Source organism: Brienomyrus brachyistius, chromosome 11, assembly GCF_023856365.1.
Source record: "Brienomyrus brachyistius isolate T26 chromosome 11, BBRACH_0.4, whole genome shotgun sequence".
Lineage (NCBI taxonomy): Eukaryota > Metazoa > Chordata > Actinopteri > Osteoglossiformes > Mormyridae > Brienomyrus > Brienomyrus brachyistius.
Genome location: NC_064543.1, coordinates 8945987 through 8956449, shown reverse-complemented (window position 1 = coordinate 8956449; position 10463 = coordinate 8945987). Strand labels below are relative to the sequence as shown.

Sequence of the window (10463 nt, the reverse complement as noted above, 5' to 3'; positions counted from 1 at the left end):
TTAATCACATTTTAACATACCACATGTTTATACATGGCTGCATAAACAAATTAATGCGCTGGCAATAAACTAAACTATCAAGTCGAAAACCACCTTATACTATCGCAGAATTCGTCATAAAAAGGTTCAGATTAATTCTTAGCAGAATCTAACAACACTTACAGTGATGGGGCAAATACAGTAGGTAGCAAACAACTACGACATATACCGCAAGTCACACTAGGCAAGTTCATGGTGTATTGGTTAAAGTTTATTAATTCGGATGAACTTAAAACAGTCCTGAAGGACAGAAGAGCACAACTACACCACAAACAAACAGACACCCTGCGTCATGACGCACACGCCTTGTTACATCCGGGACATCACGAAGTACCATTAACGTTTCTGCGGATCACCGACTTCTTGTTTTCTCTCGCCAAAATGGCGTCTACTGCTATTTCTACGGAGACTAAGAAAATAACAGATTTACGAGTTATAGATCTAAAAACCGAACTTAAACGAAGAAGTTTAGATGTCACAGGAGTGAAAAATGTTCTAATCGCTCGACTGAAACAGGTGTGTACGCATTTCTTTTAACACTGAAGTGAATTACGTGTGTGTAATCCTATTGCTAAATTAGCCGTCTTTAGCTTGGCTAGCCAGGTACATATCGATTTGCTAGGCCTCTGGCTAATATATTGTTGGCTGTTCATTTTTCTATAGCGCGTAACTGGGCCTGCAATCTTATTAATTATGCTAATTAGTTTTGTGTTAGTTTGGAAGTGAAAATGTTATCGATATGTACATTTTATTTCAATTAAGCCTGGATAACTATCCAGTAAACACGCAGCCCGAAATCCATTATGATAGCAGTTGGCCGGAAGACAAGGCTGCTATTTACAGTTACGCGACTTTTTACTTCGATCAAAACTAACGTAGTGTAAACGAGAGGTATGCGGTAGTATGGAATAAAAGAAGAATGAGGTATTGGTAATTGGTTACTGAGTAACTATGAATGACGATGGTTACATCAGTGGTGCTTTGCTGGCTAAGCTTTAAGACGACAGACTGGGGCCGTACCGTCGTTTAGGTCGATTACTTGCATATTATACTGCAGAGCGAAATTGTTTTAAAAGGATAGTTTGAGGAGTTTAGAGTAATCTGGTTCCGTTTGGTCTTGACATTGAAATTATTTGGAGATGTATTGAAAGGTTTATTTGGTAGCTCCAGCTGGTGAACAGGATTAATTTGCTGTGAAAGGCCTGATGTGGCATGAATGAACTTGAAATGAGCGCCCGTTTCAGGCCATAGAGGAGGAAGGCGGCGACCCAGACAACATCGAAATTCCCCTGTCGGTGGACACACCCACTAGGAAAAATGCCAAATCTAAAGGTAAAGAAGTTAAATTAGTGAACGAGACCTTTTAACTGTCAAAATTCTGTAATCATGTAGTCATGTCTGCCAGAATCTAGACAACCTAATTTGTCACTATTTGTATAGGAAAGAGGCTGGATTCAGATACTGACAACACAATTGAAGAAGATTCTTTTTCAAAGGTAGGAATTATTGGCTAGTTTTCTTAATTTGAAGGATGCCTTTCAAACATAAAACTACTAGTTCATTTAACACTAAATATAGAGAATAAAAATATGAATTGATTAAACTATATTTGACTACTCTGTAAAATCTACTTGATTGGTTTAGAGTAAGTATAAGTAAGTCATGCATTTCATTAGTGGTTTTAGTGTTCTTCATAGGTTCACGCTATAGTATTGTGTTCACTTTCTCTAGTATTCTGTAATCTTTTTCACAGGCTGATGAAACTCGTACTGTACTCTGGGAAGTGTTTAGCTAATTTTATCTGTTAACATTCACACAACCTACACACTGACAGATTTTTTATTTTTTTTATTCAGGAGGCTGAAGAGGAGGATCTTGAAAAAGGTATGTGTGTTCTCACCTACTGCTTGGAGTGTTAACGTCTTTGGGTTTAACAGGTAATGTTCCTCATCTGAAGGTCAATGTGCTTCCCTCTTAATGCCATTGTCACTGGCTATCAGCCTGGACGTTACCTTTCCAAAAAACCGGCAATGTGTAGCGCTTCACTTAGACGGCTGTCATTCACATGGAGGAAGTGGACTGGACCCTAGCACGCATCGGAATTTTTGGTCCTGCCCCCTACCCCCGCCCACCTTGAGGAGATCTGTGCGAAGGTTCCTTGCATTTGTCAAAGGATGGTGGGGATCGCCTTCATCATCAGAATTGCACATCATGCATGGGAATCCCAGGGGCTTCAAGCAAGTTGCATTCTCTCTCCCCGTCCCCCTCTCTGGGAAATGAAGATATTGGCGGTGCCAATGTTTGATGACTGTCAAGATGGGCACCAGAGCTCCCTGCCCACTGGGCCTTATTTTGGTCATCAGGCTGCTATGACAGATGCATGCGCCATAAGGGGACACACATGGTGGCCGGCATAAACCCAGGACAGGACACGTCCAGCTCAGGCTGCACTCCTCCTTATGGACATGAGCCAGCAAGGTGTCAAGATGTGCAGTGGACAGTTTCAAATGACTGAAGATCTCACTGCTTCTTTTTCTTGCTGGATCCACGCGCCCCCTGTTGGCCATAAGAGGGAGGCTGTTTTGATCTCGGCTCTCATGAGGATCAGTCGGACATGGAAATGGAATCTGGCTTGACTGTTTTTTTTCTCCGTTGCTCTGGACTCGGGACACAAGGCTCAACCCTCCCCCCCCCCCCAAGTCCGTGGAGTCCATATTCTCTCTTCGCCCTGTCCTTCATGTCTTTCCGAACTGAAGAACATGGATGATCTGTGAAGGATCGAAACATCTCAGAATACGAGGATCACTCTTACAGGACTGTAAGGACCGTGAGAGTGTTGGTGGTTAAAGTGGCTTGAAGATTTGTTGAATCGCACCATTTTTTTTTCTCAATAAGGAATGTGTGTTTTGTGTACACCTGTGTGGTTTTCTGACCTTCAGTGAGCGCTAATGCTAAACTTTCTTTCTATTCTACTTTCTCTAGGTTCCTTAGCACGGTATTGTGTATGTTAAACAAATGTGTTTTTTTGCCATGTTTTATCCTTGTTAAATCCCTCAGATGTAACTGATACAGATGATGGTACTCGTGAAAATTCTAAACATCACGCCTGTGAAGATGGCCTCGCAGAGGCTGAACAAGCGGCGGAGATCGAACACGAAGCCGCCGCCTGCGCTAAAGAAGTCGAGGACGATAACATATCCGTCACAATCCAGGCAGAAGATGCCATCACGTTAGATGTGGATGGCGATGACCTCCTGGACACAGGTAAACATGTGAAACTTCCAGATTCGGAGGCAGACAAGGGCTGTGATGAGCCTGAGGCCTCTGCCCAGACGAGCCTGGAGGAAGACATGAAGGCGGAAGTTAAAGACGGCCACAAAGATGGTAAGAAAGATGACGGACTGAAGGCTGATGCTACCAAGAAGGAAAGCAGAGAGACCTCGAAGAAAGCTGATATGGGAGACAAAGAGAAGGATTATGTGAAGAAAGGCCCCTCGTCTACTGGGGGAGCAGGTCAAGCAAAGAGGTTTGTCTTTCTATGTCAGTTCTTTAAGGTACTACTGCCAAGTTCCAGCTCTCACTAAGAACACAGCATTGTGGGTAGCCTCAAGATTTTTTTTTTTTAAAGATGTTCATTGATGTACCTAATCCTGCCATTTGATTTTTATTTGTTGTTTTTTTGAAGTTGAGTTACTTATGGCATAACCAGGAGATGACACGACTGGTTACTTCTGCATTTCCAGCACGTTTATTGCCTTTTCCAGTTCCCACTTAAGGGTTTTAAAAAATAGTCCCATTGATGTCAGAGGTTTTGTCAGAGTCGTATGAGATGATTTGCAGAGAAGTTGGGCCCCACTCCTGAGGATTTCATTTGTCCAGGGAATAAATTGGCTGAAAACCCGACCCTCTCATCCGTGGAAACGCAATGAAAGAAGCCATTATGGGAGTTTTCTCCAAGTGCAAGCCTTGCCTGTTGGCGATTTTTGATTTTTTTTTCTTTTCTCCCTGTTTTTTAAATGTGTTTTATAATCAAAATGGCTCTGATCCCTTTGTCATTTTGCACAGGTTATGTCATGCACTGGTACTCAGTTCTTTTTCTGTTATTGAAATGTTTGCATTGTAGTTCTTCAAAAGACAAAGATGGGAAGATGACAAAGGACGAGAAAGGTAAGCCCCTCATCTTGCATCTTAGATGTCATTGGCAGGGAAAAAGAAGTAGTTACTTCATTTGGCCGTTTTCTGTTTTTGTGAAGGGGAAGGGAGTTAATAAGGGAAGACCTGTGCTTAATGCCACGGTCCTGGGTGCCCTTAAATGTGTCCTGTTTCGAGAAGTTTTAAAACATTTTGTATCGGTCCATATATGCTTTGGCTGTTAAGTTTTCTGATGTACTGTAATTTTCAAATGGCCACATTTTTGTTGGTTAAGCAGAAGTCTAGTTATTTAGTGTTTTTTAAAATAGAGCAAGAAAAAGGGATACTCAGTTTTGTCCATGGGGTTTGTCTCATCTGACCAGCAAACTCTGATGAAGGGATGCAACATGCGGTAGTTTTTCTGGAGCATGTGGCCCCGATACTGGATGCAATTTTTATAGCTGAATCAAACGTCAAAAAACATCAAAAGTTAATTCTAAATATTCAACAGAGCCAGATGTAAATCGGCACGAACCAAGAATATGAGCCAGAATTGGGATCTCTTAGGGGATTCATTAGAGTGACATAATGCATCAGGGACAAACCCAGCAGCTGCTGAGTTCCTTAACAGCACACAGGAATTTTAACTGTCTTCTTGGAGCCAAGATTTAGGCTGTTGTCTGGACTGTTGTGAATACTGGTTACAGCTGATTTTCATCATTTCTTGTCCTTTTTTGGGTAGAACAATGGCATGCATCGCTTAATTGAAATTTGGCTCCGCCGCAAAAAAAAAATCCCCATGTTTATTTGAATGAAATATATTTGCGGACATGTTACTGAATGTTCAAGTGAAATTAATGGATTTATAAAATGCACAAGGAGATTGGGATGTTTGGATGAACAAGGCAGGAGTCCTTCCCTGCCATGTTTAATAGTGTTAAGCCCTTGGGTATAAAATCCTTCCTTTTTGAAGGAAAGCATGAAGGGTCTGCGGGCCTGCAGGCTCATCGTAGTGAAGCGCATTGTATTTATGTGGTAATATCTGAAGACTAGCAAATGGTCACCTGCAGATTGTTGTGTGGATTAAGAATATCCAGTGTCTGTTTGTCAAACTTGATTCAGAAACCAAAATGCAATGGTCAAAACAGAAATGGACCAACAGGGCATCCTCAGCTTGTTAAAACAGCAGGTGCATCATGCATTAACCGGATAGCACCAAATTGCAAACGCAGTCAAAACTGAACTGGGAAATTGCAAACAATGCTTTTAATTTTAACCTCCATCCTGAAGGAGCTGAATTTCTTACTTAATGTTTGGGATTACGTTTCTAGTATGTCTGAAATGGACAGCTCCATGTTGTGAAGTGTGCATGCCTGTTTGCACGAGTGCCTGTTCTGTAAAGACCGCACTGTTTTAGGAGGTACGAGTGGCAGCGGAAGCAGCTCAACACGCAACCTTTGGGTGAGCGGCTTGTCCTCCAACACCAAAGCGGCTGACCTGAAGAATCTGTTTGGCAAATACGGAAAGGTAGACTATTGCTCAAACGACGATCTGTTTGTCACAAGCTGTACCGGTCTGTGTTGGCTAAATGTGGTCTCAGCGTGTAGCGTGACTGTTATATTGCAATGTAATGTTGCAGGTGTTCAGCGCTAAAGTTGTAACGAATGCCCGCAGTCCGGGAGCAAAATGTTACGGCTTGGTGACAATGTCATCCAGCGCAGAGGTGGCCCGCTGCATCTCACACATCGACCGCACGGAACTCCACGGACAGCAGATCTCAGTTGACAGGGTAACGTGGCACTGAAGTTCTTATGTCGTCTGAACTCCTGCTCTGGAGTTACAGAACGTCAGACTTCCCGATTTTTTTTTTTTTTTTTTTTTTTTTTTTTTTAAGACCTAGAACATAAATTATTTTGGAATTGCGTTTCTTTGGTTAGTGGTCTTACGTGGACTGTTCTACTGTTAGGTTAAAAGTGACCCATTCAAAAGGGAGTTCTCCAAGAAAGAAAGCGAAGAGAAGACAAGCTTCAGCAAAATGCCTAGTGACAAACGGACAACCACTGGGACAAAAATGACAAGCAAGTATGTTGGGAGATGCGATTCCACTTTGTGAATGTTTTGTGAGATGCTGACTTTGGAAAAGGTGTACCAGTGTTGTGTGTGCTGTCAATGACAGGACACCAGCATCCAAAAAGGAGGAGAAGAAATCTGAGAAGGCATCTGAGAAGGAGGGGAAAGATGCATCCAAGAAACAGGAGGCGAAAAGCTCAAAGTCAGAGCTGATGTCTTCTGCCCCTGACGCCTCTAAGAAAGATGAAAAGAAACACGGACGTAAGTGTGTGTGTGTGTGTCTGTCTGTCTGTCTGTCTGTCTGTTTACCATGTCTTGGGAACCAAATTTCCCCAAAATGTGGTAAAACCTGTTACTTTTCAGATCCTCACAATGTGAAGCTTATTTCTATAAAAAAAAAATGTGAATGCAAAAACAACAAAAAATACAGAAGCATTGAATTTTGTTAGGTTAGGGTTTGGGCTGGTTGGGTGTTAGGGTTTGGGCTGGTTGGGTGTTAGGGTTATCGTAGTTGTATTAGGATTACAACCCTAGAAATGAGTTTCCGAAATGATCGGAATATATGGTGTGTCTAGCTGTGGATTTTTAAGATAAAATATTAGACTCACTTGAAATGTATTAATGTGGGCACATTTTTACACTCTGTTCTAGGGCTGAAGAGTCCAGGGAAAATGGTAGTGATTGATCAGACCAAAGCAGAACCTGCAAACAAAATGAGGCCACCTTTTCGGAGGGGAAGGTCTGACAAGGTACCAGATCAGTCTTTAATGCCTGAGTGCCCCCTTCCCTCCTCTGTGTTGGGCTTCAGTCTGAACGAGGTAGAAATACTTTCTTTCTTCCACCTTCTACAGCCAGGTTTTCCAAACATGATGCCTCGCCGACCCAGATGGTTCATTCCGCCAGAAGAGGTTGGTTGACATTTCATTTCTCCCTTCTGGGTTTCATGGATCTCTTGTGCTTCTGCTGAGGGATCCCACCCTGCTTTTCCTAGATGGACAAGGGTCGGGTTTTCCCTGTTAAGGGGGAGAAGGACATCTTGCCCTTCGAGAAGATGAAGGAGCAGCGCATGCGAGAACGCCTGGTACGCCTGGAACGCATTCGAAGGGCCATGGAGCTGCGCAGGTATTTAAGAGCGTGCGAGTCTGGTGACACCCGTTTGCTCCACAAACAGGAGAGTTGATAAGTGAGGTTTTCAGTGGTGATCTGGGTGTGAGTCAGATTTTATATATAATGAACTACACTCTTCAAATACACAGATTGCAGGTGCTAGCGATCCTCTTCATTTCATAGGGAGTGTTCCAGAAAGCAGGATTTCTCAATTAGCTGGGTTTACTTAAGCTAGAAGGCACAATTGTCCAATAGGAACATCATCATGACTTCTAGTGTAAGTAAACTCAGCTAATTGAGAAATCCTGCTTTGTGGAACATGCCCTGGTCTGACAGCACAGTGGTCACCGATGTGTCGACTAAGATCTACTGCCGCCAGTAGATAACCTGAAGAGCCATATTTGATGAGACTTTCTTTGTACCTCTCAGTGTAAACGAGGTGTACGCAGTACTACCCCCTCATTTACACTGAGGTACAAAACACGACACTCCATCTAACAGCAGGACTTGTTCAAGGTTAGACATTTTCTTCTTGTATTTGTGTAAGTGTTTTGCTCTTATTGCCTTCTGAATATGTCCCCCCCCCACCTCCAGGCGACGTGAGATAGCAGAGCGTGAGCGGAGAGAGCGTGAGCGCATCCGGCTGTTGCGGGAGCGCGAGGAACGGGAGAACCTACTTAGGGAACGCCAGCGGCTGGAGATGGAGCGGCAGAAGCTGGAGCGGGAGCGCATGGAGCGGGAGCGGCTGGAGCGGGAGCGGATCCGAATAGAGCAGGTGGGGCGAGGTGCAGTGGGAGTGTGAGCACACGGAGCAGGCAGCTTCGCGGGTCCTCATCTGGGGGAATGCCCCTATTTACCCACAGGAACGGCGCAAGGAGGCGGAACGTCTGGCCCGGGAGCGCGAGGAGCTGCGGAGGCAGCAGGAGCAGCTCCGATATGAGCAGGAGAAGAGGAGTTCCCTGAAGAGGGGCCGTGATGTTGACCACAGGTACCCTTGGATGGCGACCACATGACTGCACAGATTTCCATTGTGTTCGCGCAGATGGTTAATTGGCAAGTCGTCGTCGTCCCCCCCCCCCCCCCCCCAGGAGAGATGACCCATACTGGAATGGCAATAAGATCCAGGCCGAGGCAGAAAGCCGCCTGAGTCAAGGCTCGGACTACAGCCGACAGCAGGGCCGATTTGTGGATTTCAGCCCCCGCGAGAGGGGGCGTTTCCAGGAGGGCTCCTCTACAGAGTCCCCAGCCTTTGACAGGCGAGTCCCCCATTCAGTGACACAGAACGGTGTGTGTGTGTAACTCCACCCCACATGTGTGCTTAATGCAGGGTTTGCTCGCTGTGTCTCATAGGCGCAACCGTTTTGAAGGTGAGCCAGACAGTAAAAAAGGGAGGCCGACTCCCCGGAGAGAGAACTCCGGGTTCGACCGCTACCCCAAAGGCTTTGACCCTGGCAGGAGAGCAGAACCTCCTCCACCCCCACGAGCTGACATGCGGGACACGGACCGACGGGAGATCCGGGATCGAGACGAGCGGAGGACTGTGACCATGTCCGAGCGGCCTGCAGGGAGCCGGGGAGGCCTGCCGAGCATGTCTCACAGCAGGCCTGCAAGGGAGTCGCATGGGGGCTGGAAGAATGATGGAGAGATTCCTCCTGGCAAGGGGGACATTCGGTAAGTGGTGAGGGGGGTGGTCTCTCCTTTGGGATGCATAGATGAGCTTAAGGCAACTACATTCCTTGTGTGTTTTAGTGGGAAGTTATTAGCGAGTGATGCATTTCTGCCCTCTGGTGGCACAGGCCTGCGGTGCGACTGCGACCAGAACGTTCTGGAAGAGACGGGCCCGAGCCAGCCCTCAGAGGCGCCCCTACCAGCAGTGGGGGAAGGAGCAGCTTCAGCAGCAGAGATAGCGGCCCCTCGGCCAGCCGGGGACGATCTGGCTTCGGGGACAGAGACGGAGGTCGGCCCATGGTGGTGAGCGAACAGGTTAGCTGGCTTAGATCGGCCGGCAGGCAGCCCAAGGCTGCTGTAATGCAGGCAGTATTCAGAATTTAAGCTGATTTCCCTGCCCTTGGGCCTTTTATTTAAAAAGCCTTTTCAGTGCACTGCTGAATGTGTGTTTTGTTTTTTTAAAACCCATGTGGAAATACCCTCCCCCCGACCCCTCCAGCATTTCAGCTCGGGACGTCAAGTGGTCGTCGAGAGGCACAGCAGAGACCCCGGTCCCAGGAAGGAGTGGCATGGGGGTCCAAGCAGCCAGAGCGGGGGTTACCCTGACAGCCGCAGGCTGGGGGAGAGCAGAAGCAGCATGGTGGGCCAGCACTCCAGGTAAAGGCAGGCCGTCACTCGGTACTGGTCCCAGTAATAATACTGGTGATGTAACATAACCCAGGAATATGAGAAACCGGGCCTCGATCAGGCAGTAACTCTTGGGCTAATCCAAGTACTGGATACTTAGAACTGACTTGCATCTAATTTCAACCCCGAAAAAAAAAAAAAAAAAAACTAACAATAGCAAATGAGACATGGTGCCAAGTGTAAACCCACTCCTTGTTTTTGCAGCCATTCATCAACGGGGATGAACAGGATCGTGCAGATTGGCAGCTCCATGTCCAGCAGCAGCGGATTCAAACCCTTCAAGAGCACCCAGCGCCGATTCTAAACCCGCCCCCCAGTCTCATGATTTGACCTGTTTATGCAAAACTAATCTTTTTTTTTTTCATTTTTTTTTTTTTAAATAAGTTTGTTTACTTTTTAGTGTTGAATGGCAGGATTAAAGAGGTTGAAGGAAAAGCCATTTTGTTGTGTATAGAAGCTTGTAAACTTCGTAGGGTTTCTTAACAGTTCTGCTGTGACCATCAAAGAAAACTGTGCACACGTTATTACTGATGTTTGGTTTAAGACCTGTACAGCTTTAGTTTGTTTAACAAGTTTTCATATGTGGTTTGAAACTGCCCTTTCCGGGAGGAAAGTACCTCTTTGTACAGTGGCTGCGCTGAAGGCATTTAAAGATCTCATTTCATTATGCTCCTTTTTGGGCGCTTATGAAAGTTATTAAATTATACGTCTTCTGTTAGTGCAGTGTATTATTTCACAATTGTGGGATGGAAAAAAAAAAC

General features: G+C 45.4%; 1 protein-coding gene across 2 annotated transcripts; it reads left to right on the top strand.

Annotated features, from left to right (window-relative positions):
- Positions 1-379: 379 nt before the first annotated feature.
- On the top strand, positions 380-10420 carry sltm (SAFB-like, transcription modulator). 2 transcript variants are annotated; one of them, XM_049031400.1, is made up of 20 exons: positions 380-555; positions 1284-1371; positions 1480-1535; positions 1896-1923; positions 3097-3565; positions 4163-4206; positions 5588-5697; positions 5810-5959; positions 6137-6252; positions 6347-6501; positions 6892-6989; positions 7092-7148; positions 7232-7362; positions 7942-8122; positions 8211-8335; positions 8436-8603; positions 8698-9018; positions 9144-9318; positions 9515-9672; positions 9907-10420. In XM_049031400.1, the coding sequence occupies exons 1-20, from the start codon at positions 421-423 to the stop codon at positions 10004-10006; spliced, it is 2865 nt and encodes a 954-aa protein (XP_048887357.1). In that variant the 5' UTR covers positions 380-420; the 3' UTR covers positions 10007-10420. The 2 variants fall into 2 exon arrangements, with proteins under 2 accessions (XP_048887357.1, XP_048887356.1); XM_049031399.1 differs by having other exon boundaries at positions 381-555; positions 9144-9330.
- The last annotated feature ends 43 nt before the right edge of the window (positions 10421-10463 follow it).

Bases quoted from the DNA above. Each gene is read 5' to 3' on its own strand.
- sltm (XM_049031399.1), top strand. From the start codon at position 421: ATGGCGTCTACTGCTATTTCTACGGAGACTAAGAAAATAACAGATTTA. The intron at 8,123-8,210 runs GTGGGGCGAGGT...ATTTACCCACAG, and splicing joins AGCGGATCCGAATAGAGCAG to GAACGGCGCAAGGAGGCGGA. The intron at 8,604-8,697 runs GCGAGTCCCCCA...TGTGTCTCATAG, and splicing joins GAGTCCCCAGCCTTTGACAG to GCGCAACCGTTTTGAAGGTG.